General features: G+C 44.1%; 1 protein-coding gene across 3 annotated transcripts in view; it reads left to right on the top strand.

Annotated features, from left to right (window-relative positions):
• mideas (mitotic deacetylase associated SANT domain protein) overlaps window positions 1-19,808 on the top strand; it is a 69,767-nt gene that overhangs the window by 17,018 nt on the left and 32,941 nt on the right. For all 3 annotated transcript variants that reach the window (XM_033026757.1, XM_033026759.1, XM_033026758.1), the window contains exon 2: window positions 13,665-15,795. In XM_033026757.1, the coding sequence (XP_032882648.1) occupies window positions 13,918-15,795 (1,878 nt within the window). In that variant the 5' untranslated portion in view covers window positions 13,665-13,917. The remainder of the gene's footprint in view (window positions 1-13,664; window positions 15,796-19,808) is intronic.

Here is a 19,808-nt window from a genome sequence, read left to right on the forward strand (position 1 = left end):
AAGCTGCGTTGGGAGAGTTTAACAGAGATCTAGAAGGCAAGTTTCTCTTCTTGCGTGGAAATGGCAGGTACAGGTGCACAACCTTTTATCCGAAATTCCGGAAACCGAAAAGCTCCGAAAATCGGACATTTTCGGTCCTGGAAAAAAGGGAGGGTATATTGCCCGGGAGAGTAGGAATCCCTAGACCTAGTACAGTGAGCGTCCACCGAGGGTCGCCCGGAGAGGTTCCGCGGTCACCTCTCCAGGTGACCCTCAGTGGACGCTCACTGAACTAGGTCTAGGGATTCACAAAAATGATGGAGAAACTCCGCGGGTGCAGCAGCATCTATGGAGCGAAGGAAATAGGTAACGCTTCGGGCCGAAACCCTTCCTCAGACTGCCCTATCAGTCCCCCCTATCAGTCTGAGGAAGGGTTTCGGCGAAGGGAGGGGAGAGAAGGGAAAAGAGAGAGGAAGGACATGCTGTGTGTGTGTGTGTGTGTTTGTTTGGCGGAGTCTGAGGGGAGAAGGGAGAGGGGAAGGGAAGGGAGAGAGGGAGAGATCCAGCGGCGTGAACGGATGCCTGGGTCCGGGCGCGAGCTGAGGCCGAGGTTTGTAAACGTTGCTGCAACGCCCGGCCCTCCGTGTATTGTTCACCGCGTCTTCCTGGAGAGAGGGGGGAGGGCGGGAGCCGGGGCTTGGTGCGTGAAGCACGGCGACTAGAGGGACGGGAGAGTTGCCCCTGGAGCGTGAGGGCACCTCCCCCTTCTCCATTCCCCCTCACACCCCCTTATCTACCCCTTTCTTCCCCCTCTACCTCTCTACTCTCTCTCGGCCGGCAGCGATCTGCCGGACATGCTGTGTGTGTGTGTGTGTGTTTGGCGGAGTCTGAGGGGAGAAACGCCGGCACTAAGAGCGAGCGAACGCGCTGTGCACCTGTATATGAAATGCAGTGATATGGGTGGTGGTGGAAGCAGATAGCAACATTTAAGAAGCATTTAGACAGGCAAATGTAGAGTTTAAATTTGCATCATGGTTGCCAAAGACATTGCGGGCTAAAGAATTGTTCCTGTATTGTCCTGTACTTTTTGAAAAGTCACTGGTTTCACTACCTCCTTCGGACAGTGTATTCCTGGTTGTACCAAGTTTGTGTAGGAAGGAACTGCAGATGCAGGTTTACACTGAAGATAGACACAAAATGGTGGAGTAACTCAGTGGGACACGCAACATCTCTGGAGAGAAGGAATGTACGACATTTCAGATCGAGACCCTTGTATCAAGTTTCTTTTGCCAAATTTGCCAGCTCACTTACCCACAGGAACAGATTTTCTCCACTGAGCCTTCAATTTTCAAATGACTTTAATTAGGAATTTCCTTCACGTTCACAGTTGTAATTGGAATAATCCTAGTGTCTCCAGTCTCTCTACACAACAGAATTTTCTGCTTTATTATTGGGGTAAGTTTGCTCTTTTTCTTTGCTTTCTTTTATCTATCTCTATCTTTCTTTTGGTGTGTGGCTCTCTCAATACAGGGGACCATTGGTGTCCTTTTACATGTTAAGCCAGTAGCTTTGCAACTGTCTATTGGAACGATGGGTCGGAATAATTTTGTGTTGTCTTCACAGCAAATAGACCTGTTCAGATGAATGACTATAGAATTAAAGCTATAAACTGCGGCGCTTAGGAATTTCCTCTTGCCGAGGTTGGTGAATATGTGGAATTCTCTACCCTGAAAATTTGTTGAGGCTGATCACCAGAGGTATTTAAAGTCATGGGTCAAGAGTGCGTATTTGTCATATGCATCAGATATGAATCAGAACAATAACATTATTACTTGCTGTAGCTTTGTAGGCACATCTGATGCAACACTAATAAAAATGCAATAAACCATCATTTATTCCAAGTAAAATGTACCATGATAATGCAAAAAAAAAAAGTACATAGAAGAACCATAGTAAAGTCTGTAGAGGAGGCAAATAAAGTTTTAAAAGATTGAGGAGTTGAGGTCAATAGGGAAATTGGCACAGAAGAGGAGTGAAGGCCTGGGATAGATCAATGACGGTCATTTTGAATGGTGGGAAGGCTTGATGCCTACTCCTGCTCTATCCGGTCTTTGTGTGCTTTAGATGATCAAACTAACCTTTCGTTGACTTGGTTCGCAAGTTGATGCTGACAGTAGTTTCAAAGTAGTCCCGAGTAGTTCCTGAGGACTGGAGGGTAGCTAATGTAACCCCACTTTTTAAAAAGGGAGGGAGAGAGAAAACGGGGAATTACAGACCAGTTAGTCTAACATCGGTGGTGGGGAAAATTCTGGAGTCAGTTATTAAAGATGGGATAGCAGCACATTTGGAAAGTGGTGAATTCATTGGACAAAGTCAGCATGGATTTATGAAAGGTAAATCATGTCTGACGAATCTTATAGAATTTTTCGAGGATGTAACTAGTAGAATGGATAAGGGACCACCAGTGGATGTGTTATATCTGGACTTTCAGAAGGCTTTCGACAAGGTCCCACATAAGAGATTAGCATACAAACTTAAAGCACACGGTATTGGGGGTTCAGTATTGATGTGGATAGAGAACTGGCTGGCAGACAGGAAGCAAAGAGCAGGAGTAAACGGGTCCTTTTCAGAATGGCAGGCAGTGACTAGTGGGGTACCGCAAGGCTCAGTGCTGGGACCCCAGCTATTTACAATATATATTAATGATCTGGATGAGGGAATTGAATGCAACATCTCCAAGTTTGCGGATGACACGAAGCTGGGGGGCAGTGTTAGCTGTGAGGAGGATGCTAGGAGGCTGCAAGGTGACTTGGATAGGTTGGGTGAGTGGGCAAATGCATGGCAGATGCAGTATAATGTGGATAAATGTGAGGTTATCCACTTTGGTGGCAAAAACAGGAAGGTAGACTATTATCTGAATGGTGGCCGATTAGGAAAAGGGGAGATGCAACGAGACCTGGGTGTCATGGTAAACCAATCATTGAAAGTAGGAATGCAGGTGCAGCAGGGAGTGAAGAAAGCGAATGGTATGTTAGCATTCATAGCAAAAGGATTTGAGTATAAGAGCATGGAGGTTCTACTGCAGTTGTACAGGGTCTTGGTGAGACCACACCTGGAGTATTGCGTACAGTTTTGGTCTCCTAATCTGAGGAAAGACATTCTTGCCATAGAGGGAGTACAGAGAAGGTTCACCAGACTGATTCCTGGGATGGCAGGACTTTCATATGAAGAAAGACTGGATAGACTCGGCTTGTACACGCTAGAATTTTTAAGATTGAGGGGGGATCTTATAGAAACTTACAAAATTCTTAAGGGGTTGGACAGGCTAGATGCAGGAAGATTATTCCCGATGTTGGGGAAGTCCAGAACAAGGGGTCACAGTTTAAGGATAAGAGGGAAGTCTTTTAGGACCGAGATGAGGAAATCATTTTTTACACAGAGAGTGGTGAATCTGTGGAATTCTCTGCCACAGAAGGTAGTTGAGGCCAGTTCATTGGATATATTTAAGAGGGAGTTAGATGTGGCCCTTGTGGCTAAAGGAATCAGGGGGTATGGAGAGAAGGCAGGGATGGGATACTGAGTTGGATGATCAGTCATGATCATATCGAATGGCGGTGTAGGCTCGAAGGGCCGAATGGCCTACTCCTGCACCTATTTTCTATGTTTCTATGTCCTCTTATCGTATTCTCTCACTCCCTCCCATCCCAGGCAGACAAACAAAAGTAAGAGGGGTAAATATAATTCTCCTTGTAACTGAAGAAGCATCTGAAGGGGCCACAGCTGCTGTTGTGGCAAGCGCATGGTATGTTGTTTCCACGGTGTGTTACCTTGGCAGCAGGACTGCTCTCAAGTTCAGGAATCTGATGTACGAAAGTTGTTCTGGAACCGAATATGTATCAAATCATGTTCAGTGCTTGAGGTATCATTTCATTATTTATTTCCTAGAATTGGTGGCTCTGTTGGGTCTATACATTAAAAAGGACACACTGGGATTTAGACATTGCCTTTTACGAACTAAGGGCACCTCGATGTTTTGCGGTCAGTGACTTGCTCTGAAGTGTAGGCAGTGTTTTAACATTTGAAATCAAACAGCCAATAAATAAATATACCTCAAGTTTCTACAGCCTGCAAGATAATGACAGTTGATCTGTTTTAGTTATGGGATAAATATCAGTTGGTGCATTGGAGAGAGCTCCCATGGTCCTCATCAAAAGAGTGGTAGCAGATCTTTTGTATCGATTGAGTAGTTTAACATCTTGCCTAAGACACGGTGGCTGAGAAACTCGGGTACACGGTGCTCTTTCTTCAAGCCTAGCATGCCTGAAAATAGCTCTGATCAGACTACAATCTTGCTGCAACAGTTTCTGTGTGCGATCATATCAGTCTGACAATTGACTGTTTAAACAAAGCTGGTCCCAGCCTGATAGTTATTGTAATGTACTTGTCTCTTGGGGCCTCTGACCACCTTCACCTTCTCTCCTTACCCTCCCACCCCCCACCACCCCCCCAGCACTCCACGCATGCTCAGTCCTGGACTCTGGAGTTCATGCAGCAAGATATGCAATGGACAATCAGCCGTGGCACAAGCTAGCTTTCAAATCACTAATGGTAGGCCCATTTTTGCTGCATAACAGCTCTCTGTGTGGTGTTAATATTGTAGATCAAGTACACCCTGTGGTGTACTATTGCTACACTATACATCACACTAGTTTGTGTTTTCTGGTCTACAAAGTGGGATATGAGGCAGAACTCTAAGATCAGAATGCAAGAAAATAGGAGAAGGGGTAGACGACCACCAGGCCCCTCAAGCGTACTCCACCATTCAAAATTATCATGGCTGATCTAGTTTAGCCTCGAGTCCTGTTCTGTAACAGTTCCCCAAAACCCTCAGTTCCTCGATCTTTCAAATGATTATCCATCCCCACTGTAAATATTCCTATTTGTCCGGGCTCCACACCCCCCCCCCCCCCCCCCCTCAGTGGCAGAGAATTCCAGAGAATCACTGCCTTCTGAGAGAAAACAAATTTTTGCACCTCTGTTTTAAATGACTGGCCGTTGTTCTTGTAACTTTGTTTTTTTTTAAATGAAACATCCACCGATGAAAACATGTCAAAATGTACCCTGTCAAGTCTCCTTAGGGTCTTGTGTATTTTAAATAATGTCATCCTTCATTTATCTAATCCAACCTGTATACAAACCCATCCTGACTATTTCTCTTGTTAGGCCAACCTTCCCATCACAGTAATTGGCCTGGTGACTCTAATTTGGCCTGCTACTTTAGGTGAGGGGACCAAACTCTGCAAAGCATTCCAGGTTTAGCCTCATCAATACCCTGTGCAAAGCCTCCCCTATTTTTAAATCCCAACCCCTTTGCAATTAAGGTCATGATGCAATTTGCCTTCCTGCTTAGTAACTTTATGACGTGCACTAGGACATCTATATTCCTCTGAACTGTATCATATCCCTTTGCCCCATATTCCTCTCAACTTTTTATCCATGTACATACATTTCTGTGTCTTTTTAATACAGTTATTATACCTGCTTCAACTACCTCCTCTGGTGGCTCGTTCTATATATCCACCACACTCTGAATGGAAAAAGTTGTCCTGCTGGTTCCTATTAAATGTTTCTCCACTCACCTTGAACCTTTATCCTTTTTTCATGATTCATCTGCCCTGGGGAAAAATACTGTGCATTCTCCCTACATATTCCCTTCATGGTTTTATACACCTACATAAGATCACCCATCAGTTTCCTACAGTCCAAGAAGTGAAGTTTTAGCTTGTCCTCCCTTCTTATAGTTCAGGCCTTTGAGGCCTAGCAACATTCTCTTAAATCTTCACTGTATTCACGCGAGCTTAATTACATCCTTTCTATAGCAGGGTGGCCAAAACTGAACCCAAACTCTCAATTTAGATCTGCCTTTTGATTCTTCCTGCTGAAAAATCAATATGCCAGGATTTTTCTTATTCACTTGGTCTATCTATATCATTATGCAGAATAACAATGTCCTTATCACATGCCGTTCCACTTACATTCATTACCGTCAGCAGACTTGTAAATTTATATTCTGTTTCCACCAGGTTTTTTAATGCAAATGGTGAACAATTAAGGCCAAGACCGTCTCTGGCATACTCTATTAGTTAGTAGAAACAACAAACTGCAGCTGCTGGTTAATACACAAAAGGACACAAAGTGCTGGAGTAACTCAGCAGGTCAGGCTGCATCTCTGGAGAACATGGTAGGTGATCCTCAACATAAGCGAGGGGGGGGGTTGATAGGCACGTGGTTGGAACAAAGGTCAGTGATAAGAAAGAAAGGTGTAATAGGTTTGAAGAGTTGCAGATTGTGAAGCCAGAGGGAGCAGGAGGGGGATAGATGGATGGGAGACCTAGGTGGAAATTCAGGTGGTAACAGGGGTGCCAGGGGGGTGGGTTAGTGAGAGGTTAACTAAAATTGGAGGATTCAAAGTTCATACCATTAGGATGTAAGCTACCTAAGCAGAATATGAGGTGCTGCTCCTCCACTTTGCATGGCCTTGTGGAGAAGGCCCAGGACGGAAAGGTGAGTGCTGGAATAAAAAGGGGAGTTAACATGGTTAGCAACTGGGAGATCTCGTAGGCATGGCGAACCAAGTGCAAGGGTTGAGTTCGCCCTCGCCTTTTACCGTACCAACCTCCGCAACTAACACTATATTCTGACATTTCCGTCACATCCACTGTGATCCTGCCACGAGTCACATCTTCCTATCTCCATCCCTTTCTGCCTTCCATAGAGACTGCTCCCTCCGCAACTCCTTGGTTCACATCCCTTTGCACCCAAACCACCCTCTCTCCAGGTACTTTCCCCTGCAACCGCAGGAGAGTGTTGGAAAACTGCTGGATTTGTTGGAATGTAGCCAAAGTATTTAGACATGGTGTTGTTGTTCGTCCTTTGTAGTTGAAGAAGATCATGACTTCTGTGTTTTTGTTTGTGGGTCCGGAGGTGACTGGTGGGACCGATCCGGGCCCGAAAGGCTCGCCTGCATATGGGACACAGTTGGGTGGGTGCTGCAGTAGAAGTTGAAGTGGCTCGGGCCTTGCGCACGGCGCGTTTCCTCTGAGCTTCTGCGGTGCGCTTCTTCTCAGCTGCACGCGTTCCTGTGGTGATCTTGCTTTGCCCAGTTGGGCAGTATGGGTCCTGAAGTCATGACTTGCACTTGACTTGGATTAAAGTGAGGTGTAAATCGTCAAATAGCGGTGCTAGCTCGAAGGGCTGAATGGCCTACTCCTACACCTATTGTCAGCCTCACTCTCTCGTCCCAGCCTATCTGGATCCAGTGGCAAGACATCGTCAAGATGGCTGGCGATAGGTCAGGATGCAGTGGATGGACACCAGGGTTCTGCATGAACATTGTGCTCCACAACGCTTTCTGGGTCCACCTTCCTACCCGTTGGACTGCCAAATGGTCTCCTCCGCTTATTCCGCTAGTCTTCACCTTTCCTGAATAAGGTAATAGCCACAAGGCAGTAGAGGTTTGCATTTGGTGTTTTCCTTCACCCCTCCAGGGTGCTTTCTGGAGGACGCCTGGGCGTGACTTTGTTTAACGTGGGGAGACTGGTGCACAGGCAGCCACCCCATGGTCCTTGACAGATCGGGGTCAGGATACGGTGGCATGGAGTCCAAGACGACCGGAGACCCTTTTCTGCTGCAGCCTTCATCCGCGTTCCCAGCCGTTGTGACGCTCCACTAAGGTCAGCCATCGTCTTAGGCCTGTTCCACTGTTGAGGTCTTGGTTGGATTGCTCTTTGTCAGAGACCTCCCCTTCGACCTTACCGCCATGGGTGACCCCACCAGGAGCATAGCTCCAGACGGCATCGCTCTCAGGATCTCAAGTCCACACAAGCTTCTCCACCACGACAAGGTGACAATTCACGGAGAAGACTGATAAGGTGTATCATTGTTTTAATAGCGCACTTATTTCTCAGAAATCTCTCCCTCAACCCTGTGAACTGATAAAACAGAAATTAGATTTAACTGTGTGACATGACATTCTAGACTTTGTCCTGCTGATCCATCAATTTGGCAAACAATCAAATCAGCTGCATGGGAATAGTGTCTGTGAACAGTGAGCTTTGTAAAGGACATAGATTGTTAACATAAAAGGGTATGGATATTTTGGATTGCGCTATTGTGAGGTGGAGCGTAAGTTGAAGCAAATAGGGCATTTACAGCCTCACTTTGTTCTAAGTTTTTGAATAATCAGTGAAATCTCATGAGTTTTATTTCTGATGTTTGGTGCATCTTCTGCTCCCATTACTGGCCATTGCACCTTGTCTGAGGTGAAGTTCTTTTTAAATCCTTCCACTTCCCGCCTCCTTTTGTGCAATGGTTTCACATGTAGTTTATGTCGTTTTTTCTGATTCCTGTGACATGTGGGATGTTTTGCAATAAAATGCACACTCGGGACTTGTCCAACTGGCTCATGCAGATCTTTGTTCCACAAAAGCCTGCATCCACCTTATTTCATCTCCAACTTCTGATGTGCTCTTTTATTCCTTTCTCCCTTGCAAGCTTATCCAACCTCTTCCCCAATGCACCCAATGCCTCACCTCTCCCATGCGGTGGTGAGTTCTCCACTCTAACCACTCCATGTATGAAGAAATCTTTTTTATTTTTTTTTATTTAGTAATGGCTATATTATTTCTGGTGTTCTGGTCTGTGTGGAAACATCTCTGTTTACCAAATTGAAGCTGCTATAATAAGGTTTTGGTGAATCACTCACAACTTTTGATTTTCCTCAATGAAGAACTTTCACATGTTCAATCTTTCATAATAGAAGTAATATGCCTGTTATAGTATTGTCCTTCCCAATGAAGCATTTTTCTAGTATCCTATGTCCATTCTGTATGTCCAGCAGCAGGTTATGTCCAAAAGATGAAGGATAATCTTTTCCTTTGAGCTAGGAAAGCTCTTGACTAAACAATGTTTGTTCTTTTGCAGTATCAAGGAGTCACCAGCTCGGGGGTTTGTGGGACATTTCGGGACTGGGTTCATGTTTCATAATATATATTTGATGTCCAAATCCCTCCCTGTCCTTGCCCCTCTGAACGGCACCAGTGTTCAGCAATCTTGAAAACCTTTGGTCTTTTCATGTTTTCCGCCTGGCTCAGCTGAAGTTCACAGAGATGATGGCCATTTGGCCCATTGGGTTTATGCCAGCTCCCAGGGAAGCAATCCCATCACTCATTCTCCCATTCCTTATTTCCCTGTTTACCTGCAGCTTATTCTCTCTCTCTCTCTCTCTCTCTCTGTCATGTACCCTTTTTATTGTTTACAACTCTTTACAACTCTTTTTATTGTTTTGGCTTGCACTAAGGGATAAATTTACCGCAGTGAATTAACCAAACTGCATGTCTGTGATGTGGCTGGAAACTGGAACACTCAGGGTAAACCCATGAAGTTACGGAGAACTCCACACGCATAGCACCAATTGAACTCTGGTTGCTGGAATTTTGTAGAAACAAGAAACTGCAGTTGCTGGTTATACAAAAAAAGAACATGCAGTGCAAGTCGAAAGAAAGGTTCTGACCCGAAACGTTGCCCATCCACGTTCTCCAGAGATGCTGTCTGCCCCACTGAGTTACTCCAGGACTTTGTCTTTTTGTTCCCTGGAATTCTGTACGACAGTGCTATCTTCAGAGCCGCTGTGAATCAACTTGACACACTTCACCAAGCTCTTTTTTTAATTCCAAGCTCGCTTCCTTTTGAGTTAGAAGCTTTAAAGTTCATCTCATTCTGAATGCATGGAATTGGCTCAACAGAACAAATAGCCTTTTCAGCTATCATTGTGTGCAGATTGCTGGATTGTTTTGCATGGTAATTAACTATGATGATTTTGGGATATCCTGTGACCATCCATTCAGAAGACCTCTTAAAATATTCTGAATTTTTTAGTCAAAAAAATTCAGAAATTTTAGCCAAATCAATGGATCCTGGAGAGTTCTAATGACCACCATTACTGGTCACTGGGTCCATCACCCCACTGAGAAGGAAATGGGCTGGATTAACAATGGCATGTCATAAAAAGAAACTGCTGGAAATTATCAACAGGACAGGCAGCACCTGTGAATTGAGAAACAGTGCTCATGTTCCAGATCAATGATCTTTCAAGGTTGTGGGGGGGGGGGGTTGGAGGGGATGTCTCCCTCCCACCGCACAATAAATTGTTTCTGCTGGGAGAATGGTTAGTGAATTAGTGCAAAAGAATTGAATCTTCTGACAATGGATTGATGCAACAATGGGGGGGGTTTCTATATGAATTAATCGAAGTAAACTTCATGACTTTATAAATCTTGCAATGATAATTACTTTGCAGAATTGTTGCCGAGTTTGTGGTTGTTCCTATATTTCCCTGAGAATTTTTTTGTAATTATCCATTTTTAAAAGGTCTTCTGAATGGACGGTAAAGTGGCACAGTGAGTAGAGCTGCTGCCTCAGGGCTCTAGAGACTGGGGGCCATTTCTGATGTTGGATACATTTCTATGTGGAGTATTTAAATTCTCTGTGATGATGTGGGTTTCCTTTGGGTCATCCAGTTTCCACTAAATCCCAAAGACATGCAGGTAGGTGTGTTAATTGTAAATTGTCCCTGGTATGCGGGTGTAAGGTAGGGTCTAGTTAATGGGGATGAGGGGAGAGTTTAAAAAAATGGGTTAGTGTAGGATTAATGTACAAATAGGTATTTGATGGCATAGGATTTGTGGGCTGTATGTCTCTGTAATATTGCATATGTGGATGAACCATATTATTTACGTGTTTATATGCTGGCACAAATATTAATATCTCTTGGATAATTGTCAAATATTCTTTCATAACCACTCGAGTATAGCCTTCAACTGATGTAGAACCAAACTCCATTAGCCCTGTGATCACAGCCCGAATCTATATATCAACACTTCCAAGGTAGAGATAGATCCGTGCATTTGTATAATGCTATTCCTGGCCATAGCATGCGCCTAGCTACTTTCAACAGATAATTTAGTGTAGGAATGCAGCTAATTTGCAAATGGCTGGGTTCTATGAGCACCACTGAGGTTGATAACCAGAAAATCATCTTCATTATTATTTTCTCTGAGTGTCCATGTACTAACATATCTCTGGGATACAAGCCACAGAATAATTGGTCCTTGTAACATTCATAAACATGCTGTCTAGTTAATGATGAAATAAGGGAGTGCAAATCTTGTTATTTCTACGTGTTATCTTTGCCAGGAAGTAGAACACAGGAATTTAATAGGATTGATAGCATCAAAATTGGTCATTCCCACATCATGGGATGTCTGCTCTGCTCAAGCTGTCTCTTGTCAAGGGATATCAAGGGATATGGGGGGGGTGGGGGAAGCTGGAACAGGGTACTGATTTTGGATGATCAGCCATGATCATATTGAATGGTGGTGCTGGCTCGAAGGGCCGAATGGCCTACTCCTGCATCTATTTTCTATGTCCTTCCCGGTATCTCCCCAGCATATCCTTGTATTCCCTTCTCTCTTTTGCAACTGCCTGACTTTATTTCCCTCTTGGCTATACCTGTGAGAAGTTGTCCATCTGCAGCTCCAGATTGACTGCATCACGTGGCTAGAGCTGCAGTTGGACTCGCTCAGGAGTATCCTTGACTCTGAGACCATTGAGGATAGGAGCTTTAGTGAGGTGGTCATGCCGAAGATGCAGGCAACAAATAGTTGGGAGAATCTAAGAGATTCTATAAGTATATTAAGAGCAAAAAATGTAACTTGGAAAAAATATGTTCCTTTAGGAATAGTATGATCATCTATATGTAGAGCCACAGGAGAAAGGCAGAATCTTAAATTAATACTACTTTCTATATTAATTGTGGTGAACTTTATGGACACAAGGGAATTCAGGGAAGTGAACAGTGATGTCCTGAAACTTACCAAAAGAGGAGGTGATGGCACTCTTGAGGCATAAAGGTGGATAAACCCCCAAGTCTTGACCAAGTGTATCCTAAAACATTGCTGGAGCCGTGGCAAAGTTTTTTATATTTTTCTTATCCACGAGTGAGGTACCAAAACACTAAGGTCGCTAATATTGTGCCTTTATTTAACCAGGAAGCTCCAGGTAGTGAGCCAAACATCAATAGTGGGAAAGTTAAGGGCCTGTCACACTATACGAGTTTACCCAAGAGCTCACCCGAGTTTTAAAAAAAGAAATCGAACTCATGGTAAGTACGTAGCGGGTACGTCGGAGCTCGGGACGTCTCTTAGCGGCTCGTAACGCTAACGGCAGATACTCGGGAAATGCCGTAAGCTCGTGAAGTTTTTTCAACATGTTGAAAAATGTCCACGAGAACCCCGAGTACCTACGAGCAGCTATTACCGTAATTCTCCGAGTTTGAATCAGGGGAAACTCGGGAGAACTCTTGAATTACCTCGTACAGTGGGACAGGCCCTTTACGAGAGAGAATGTGAGATACTGGATATACACTTTGGATACAAGCTCAATGTAAGATTAAATTGTTGGCTAATTGACTATGTAGAGATCCAGGGTGGGGATTGTGGTGGATTTTGCAACTTCCGCATTGCAATAAATTCCCTCCCCTTCGTTCTCATGGGTGCCAAGTGCAGTATTAATCCTTATCTGAAACATCAACAAACAATTGAGGACTGCTTTAAATTCAGATCCTGCAGGTTGCAGCCACGCTGACAGACTAGTGCTGCATTTTTATTTTGTAAAATCAAATGCAATCCAAACTTTAGCATGAAGATTAGTTTTAATGTTTAGAATGATTTTGAGAGATTACAAGTGCCCACTGGCATTGCGTGACATTCCAAAGGATGGGAGTGCATGCAGTGACAGGCCAGAATAATCACACGCGATAATGGGCTCCCAGAAGCCTTTGCCACCGACTGACTGTACTGTGGAACAAGTTAGGGAGAATCTGGCAACTGTTTTGTTTTAGCTCTTGGCAGATGGAGCCTTTCAGCAGGATTCTCGCCTCCCAAAGTTTGCTGAGCACTCATTTTGTGGCTGAGACTGGAGCATTAACCCACACTCATTTTAGTCTTCTATCCTGGTCCAGTTTTTGCTTACTGTGCTGCAGAGGAAAAAATACATGATCTGAGCCTGAGACACACATCATGCAGTGTCCTATGGAAGAGAGTTTAGAAAAGATTACCAAACAGCAGAGACACAAGGAACTGCAGATGGTAGTTTAAAAAAAAAAAAAAGACAGTGCTGGTTCGGTGAGATATGGCCCAGATGTGGGCAATTGGGACTTGCTTCGATGGGGCACCTTGGTTGGCATAGATAAGTTGGCCCAAATGGCCTGATTCCGTGCTGTAAAACTCTATAACTTTATGATAGAGTAACTCAGTGGGTCAAGCAGCATCTCTGGACATGGAAAAGCAACGTTTTGGGATGAGACCCTTCTTTAGATTGACTACAATCAGTGTGAAGAAGAGTCTCAACCTGAAATGCTGTTTTTCCAGAGATGCTGTCTAACCCGCTGAACACCAACGCTTTGTGTCTTTTTTTAAACCAAGGAACATTTTGCTGTTTGTTTTTGATCTCTGCCCAACTTGCACTGTTGGTGAAACAATGTTGTTTGGCTAAGATTATCCTCTTTTCATGAACAGGACTGAGCTGCAGATGATGATTGCTAATTTTGACTTTGATTGTTCTTCCAGGTTGGCAAATTTCCTTCTGAGTCTGCACGTGAAAAGTCAGGGAGAAAATTACCCACGTGGACTGCGCACAACTGCAGACGTTAACTTGGTACTGTGGACATTTGCTATCTTGGGTGCGAGCAGACATCCATGATTCATTGTTGGCTTTCAAACATCTTATTTTTAGAGTGGAGAAACCAAGCTTGCAAGGAACAACGCTCTTAAAACGGAGAGGGGTCAAGAGTTCGCAACTATAGCCTTAAATGCCGCTCTAATGATGAGTGTACCTGCCCCTGGCAAGAACTCAACGAAGCGGAGAGGCAAGCAGATTTCATTCTTTGCTGAAAGTACCAGAACTGTTCGACCAAACCCAGCTCGCCAGAGGAAGAACGGAATGCTGCACAGTGAAGTGAATGTCTCTGAGGGCCTGGCTGAAGCACAGCAACCGCCCAAGGCCACAGTTCCTGTCACCGGGGTGCATTGCCACCCTGTGGCTGCTGCGGAAGTGGAAATGGATCAAGAGAATCTGACCAAAGGTGGCACTGTCCCACCAAACTGGGCTGCCTCCATTCTGATTGATCGTTTGCCCACCAAAGGTGAGCTGAACTGGCAACCAGCTAACCAGGGCGTCTCCTGGAGTCAAAATGAAGCCCCTTTCTGTGCCAGTAGCAGGGCTGCAAGCAATGTTCCAAGATCCTTCCTAAACACTCTGGCACAGCAAGAGAGCACAGCCCATCTGTCACAGGAATGCCTCCAAAGGCTCCAGGAGAACAAAGACAGTGGGTCTCAGCTTGACTTATTTGGGGATGCAATAAAACAGATGGATGAGAAAGCCCAATTAGCAAAGAAGCTGGCCAAGCAATCGGTTCACTCATTAAGTGAGCTACAGAAACCACAACTACAGAACCCCCTACAACACCAATCCCAGCAGAACCTCCTACAGCATCAACACCAATCCCAGCAGAACACCCAGCAAAATCCACTGCAGCATCAACACCATTCCCAGCAGAATCCACTGCAACACCAACACCAATCCCAGCAGAACCTGCTGCAACACCAATCCCAACAGAACCCACTGCATTACCAACACCAGCCCCAGCAGAACACACTTGTGCATCAACAACAGTCCCAGCAGAACCCACTGCTGCATCAACACCAGACAAACAAACTGCATATCCGAACGCAGCTTTCAGCGCAGCATGAGCTCCAACAGATCCGACTGCAGCATCAACACCAGCAGAATCAAAGGCAGTACCAGCAGAATCAAGCTCAACACCAGCAGGCTCAACTGTTGCATCACCAGGAGCATCAACAGCAACAAACGGGTCATGAAACGTTGCTTCAGCATCAATACTTCCCGTTTCCATATGGACAATGCCAGAAGCAGGACCTGCCCCCAAACTCAGTATTACACCTGTTCCACCCATCTCGCCAGCCACCACTTCCTCATTACAGCCATACAACACAAGCCACATGTCAACAACACCTTTTCCAACAGTTCTTCCCTCACCAACAGCCACCCCAATCTCTCGGTCTCCACAGGATTCAGACAAGTCAGGGGCCAGAAGAATCCACGCATCTGATAGTTTCAGCACCATCTCAGTTACAGCAATCATCTGATGTACAGATCAGCAAAGGAATCCAGAGGTCCACAGGTGATCACAATCAGGAACTTCCTCTACGTCATATAGGGAGCGAATTTCAAGCACCCTTAGCAAAGCAGATTCGATGTACCATCAAGGAAAGGAAGGTGAAACCCTGCCAATATGAGATGCAGAGACTTGAAAATGAGACCATGGAAAGTACCTACCAGCATTTGTCACTTGCATATGGGCCAGAGCTCCAAAAATTGCTAAACATGCCAAAGTATCATGGTGCACAGAACGAACACAAGCTGTTTGAGGTGGATTTGCCTCAATCCAAGAGCATTGAAGCACATGCTCAGATTAATGAGGACATCGGGAGTCAGAGAGAACATGAGAAAAGCCAGGTGAATCAAAACAATAGAAAGTGTGCTCAGGAAACTTCATCGGACGTTGACGAGGCAGCTGACAGTATTACACAAAGCACAACAAAAGGAGGGACAATTTCTAGCGAGACCAATGGGCTCCGATCACAACAGTGCCTGCCCATTCAAAACTCCCCCACTGAGGTTAGTTTTACTTATTAATAGAACTATTTTGTTGAACTTCCCCAGTGCTTCAAAATAGTCTTGCTGTTAACACCCTCTTTGCACCAATAATTTATATGTTTTGAAAAATTCTCATGCCTATCTAGAAATAACTTTGTACTTCAGAACCTGAGAGCTTCATACAGCATAGTCATTGTTACAATATTGGAAATAATCAGCAAGCAACAGTGGTAGGACAATATGCTTTTGTGATAGCACTTTTGCAGTGAAATATTGGCCAGGACACCAGGAAGAACTCCCTGCTCTTTGAGGCAGCAAGATAGGAACTCAGTTTCAAACCTCATCCATGGAATGGCATCCTCAATATAGGTTTGAAAGGTTTTTTATTGCCACGTACCAATTAAGGTACATTGATACAGCCATACTAAAAAAGCAAGAAGACACACAACTGCATAAAAGTTAACATAAACATCCACCACAGCAGATTCACTACATTCCACACTGTGTTGGAAAGCAATAAAGTCTAATCTTCTTCCCTCATTTTTCTCTCGCGGTCGGGGCAGTCGAACCATCCGTCGGGGGCGGTCGAAGCCCCCGCGTCGGGATGATCGAAGTTCCCGCGTCAGGAGTTCCTGCGGCTTGGAGTTCCCGATGTCGGTCTCTAACCAGAGACCGCGAGCTCCGTAATGTTAACGTCTGCAGGCTCCCGCGGTAGAGCGCAGAGGTCGATCCCTGGCAAGGGGATCGCGGGCTCCGCGATGTTAAAGTCCCTTAGGCACCCACAGTGGAGCTTCCAGTCGGTCTCCAGCAAAGGCCGCCAACTTCTCGATGTTAGGCCGCTGTGCAGCCGGAGATACGATACGGGGAAAAATCGTATCTCTGTCGAGGTAAGAGATTAGAAAGTTTTCCCCAACTCTCTCCCCCACCCTCCATATAAAACTAGCTAAAGAACACTAAAAACATCCATTTAACATGTACTAAAAAAATAACAAAGAAAGGGACAGACTGTTGGCGAGGCAGCCATTGCTGGCGCCACCCGGTGGATTGTGGAAATCTGGGGAGTGGCTAATGTAATGTTACATAAGGACAACAAGGATAAGCCAGGGATTACAGGCTACTGAGCCTAATGTCGTAATGGATAAGTTAATGAAGGAGATTTTTAAGGACAGGATCTACCAGTATTCGGATAATTAGCATAGCTTAGTGTGGAGAAATTGTCTCTTGCAAATCTAAGAGTTTTTTTGAAGAAATCACAAAGAGGATTGAGGGAGAGAGAAGTGACGTTGACCATGGGGACTTTATTTAGCAAGGTCTTTGACAAGGTCTCACATGGTAGGTTTGTCTGGAAGGTTCAATTGCATGGAATCCAAGGTGAGCTAATCAATTGAATTCAAAATGTATTTGGAGAAAGGAGTCAAAGGATAATTGTGAAGGGCTGTTTTTCCTACTGGAGACCTGTGACCAGTGATAGTGCTGGTCTGCTGCTGTTTGTTATCTACATTAAAAATTTGGATGTCAAAACAGTTAATATGTTTAGTAACTTTGCAGATGGCACCAAAATTGATGGTAAAGTGGAGAGTGAGGATATAGCACATAGAGCATTGTAAGGTGCAGCACAGGAACAGGCATCTTCTCCCACGATGACTGTGCCCAACATGATGACTAGATCATCTGCCTGGACATGATCCATTTCAGTCTATCCATGTGCCTATCTTAAATGCCACTATCGCATCTACCTACACCACCACCCCTGGCACTGCGTTCCAGGCAACCACAACCCTCTGGGGAAAAAAAATACTTGCTCCGCAGATCTCCTTTAAACTTTGTCTTTCTCGTCTAAAAACCGTGGTGCCCCCCTAGTTTTGATATTTCCATCCTAGGAGAAAATGGTTCTGACTGGCTACCTTCTCTATGCTTCCCATAATAAATTTATTTATTTCTATCAGATTTCCCCTCAATTTTGGAGTACTGGCAAAAGTAATTCAAGTATGTCCAACTTTTCCTTGCAGCTAATACCCTGTAAACCAGGCCGCATTCTGGTAAACCTCTTCTGCAATTTCCACAGCCTCCACATCCATCCTGCATCGAGGTGACCAGAATGCACATAAACTCCAAATGAGACCTTGCCAAAGTCTTAATGAGCTGCATCATGAATTCCTAACTCTAGTATCCCCAACTGTTATGATCATTCTGTCTGAAGAAGGGTCTCGACCCAAAACGTCACCCATTTCTTCTATGCAGAGATGCTGGATGTCCCGCTGAATTACTCGAGCATTGTGTCTACCCCAACCTCTATAATCAATCCCCAATATTATCTGTGGTCCGAGATCCCTCTTTTCTACACACCCCCGCCATTCATTGTGAATTCATTGTGACCCTTGTTTGACTTCCTATAATGCAGCTCACACTGGACTATATTAAATTACATTAGTTACTCCATCATTTTGTGTCTATCTTTGGCTGAAACCTGCATCTGCAGTTCCTTCCCACACAAATGTTGGCGTGGTATGTTGCAGTTGTACATGATATTGGTGAGGCCACATTTGCAGTACTGTATTCATCATTGGACACACTGCTATAGGAAGGATGTCATTAAGCTGGAAAGAGTGCAGAGGTGATTTACGATGTGATAAACGATAGGAGCAGAAATAGGCCATTCGAGCCAGCACCGCCATTCAATGTGATCACGGCTGATCATCCACAATCAGTACCCCATTTCTGCCTTCTCCCCATATCCCTTGACTCCGCTATCTTTAAGAGTTTTATCTAACTCTTTTGAAAGCATCCAGAGAACCAACCTCCACTGCCCTCTGAGGCAGAGAATTCCACAGACACAACTCTCTGTGTAAAAAAGTTTTTCCTCATCTCCGTTCTAAATTGCTTATCCCTCAATCTTAAACTGTGACCCCTGGTTCTGGACTCTCCCAACATCGGGAATATGTTTCCTGCCTCTAGCGTGTCTAAGCCCTTAATCTTATATGTTTCAATAAGATCCACTCTTATCCTTCAAATTTCTTAGCATTCCAAGTATATTAAATCTTATAATTCGGTTCCTTTTCAGAATATAGAATAAATTGGAACAAAAGTGACATTATGTCAATAAAACCTCAAGAGCCGAAACACCTCCTAAAATTCCCTTTTAGAATTGCTACGGAAAAAATTAAATATCTCAGAGTTCACGTAACCAGAAAATATACTTCTCTATTTCAAGCAAACTTTCCTCCTTTAATTACCAAACTAAATGCCCGTACTCAATTTTTGAAAACGCTTCCGATGTCTCTCATAGGCAGAATAAATGCCATAAAGATAATCTTCCTCCCACAAATCCTGTACTTATTTCAATCAATACCGATTTATCTTCCTAAAAATTTTTTTTTTAAAACTTGACTCTGATCACAAACTTTATTTGGGATTATAAAACACATAGAATTCATAAACGACACCTATGTAAACCCAAAGAAATTGGTGGACTGGCTTTCCCCAATTTTTTATACTATTATTGGGCAACGAATATTAAAAACGTAATCTATTGGTTGGACAACACATGCCAACAGGTAAAATGGTTAATAATGGAGAGAGAGGATTGCTCGCATTTTAATATAGGCGCGATCCTTCTCACTCCAATAAATTTGAAGAAAACACTATCTGATTATCCACAGTACCTTACGAATCTGGAGACAAGTGAAGTCAACCCTTAAACTGAGAAATCTATCTCTTCTCTCACCAATTGCCAACAATACTCCGTTCAAGCCATCTATTTTAGACAAAACGTTCACACATTGGGAAAGATTAGGAATTAAAAAACTCGGAGATCTTTATGAGATGGGAACTCTTCTCTCATTTCAAGAATTACAGTCGAAATATCATCTGAAAGGTAGTCAATATTTTAGATACCTTCAAATACGAGACTATCTGAAATCATATATCCAAGACCATCAATATATGTTTCCAGATACACTAGACGAATGTATGAATAGAAACTCGGATTCAAACAAGTTAATATATCTGTATAACACCCTTTTAAATATAGAAAT

This window comes from Amblyraja radiata, chromosome 9 (assembly GCF_010909765.2).
Source record: "Amblyraja radiata isolate CabotCenter1 chromosome 9, sAmbRad1.1.pri, whole genome shotgun sequence".
NCBI lineage: Eukaryota > Metazoa > Chordata > Chondrichthyes > Rajiformes > Rajidae > Amblyraja > Amblyraja radiata.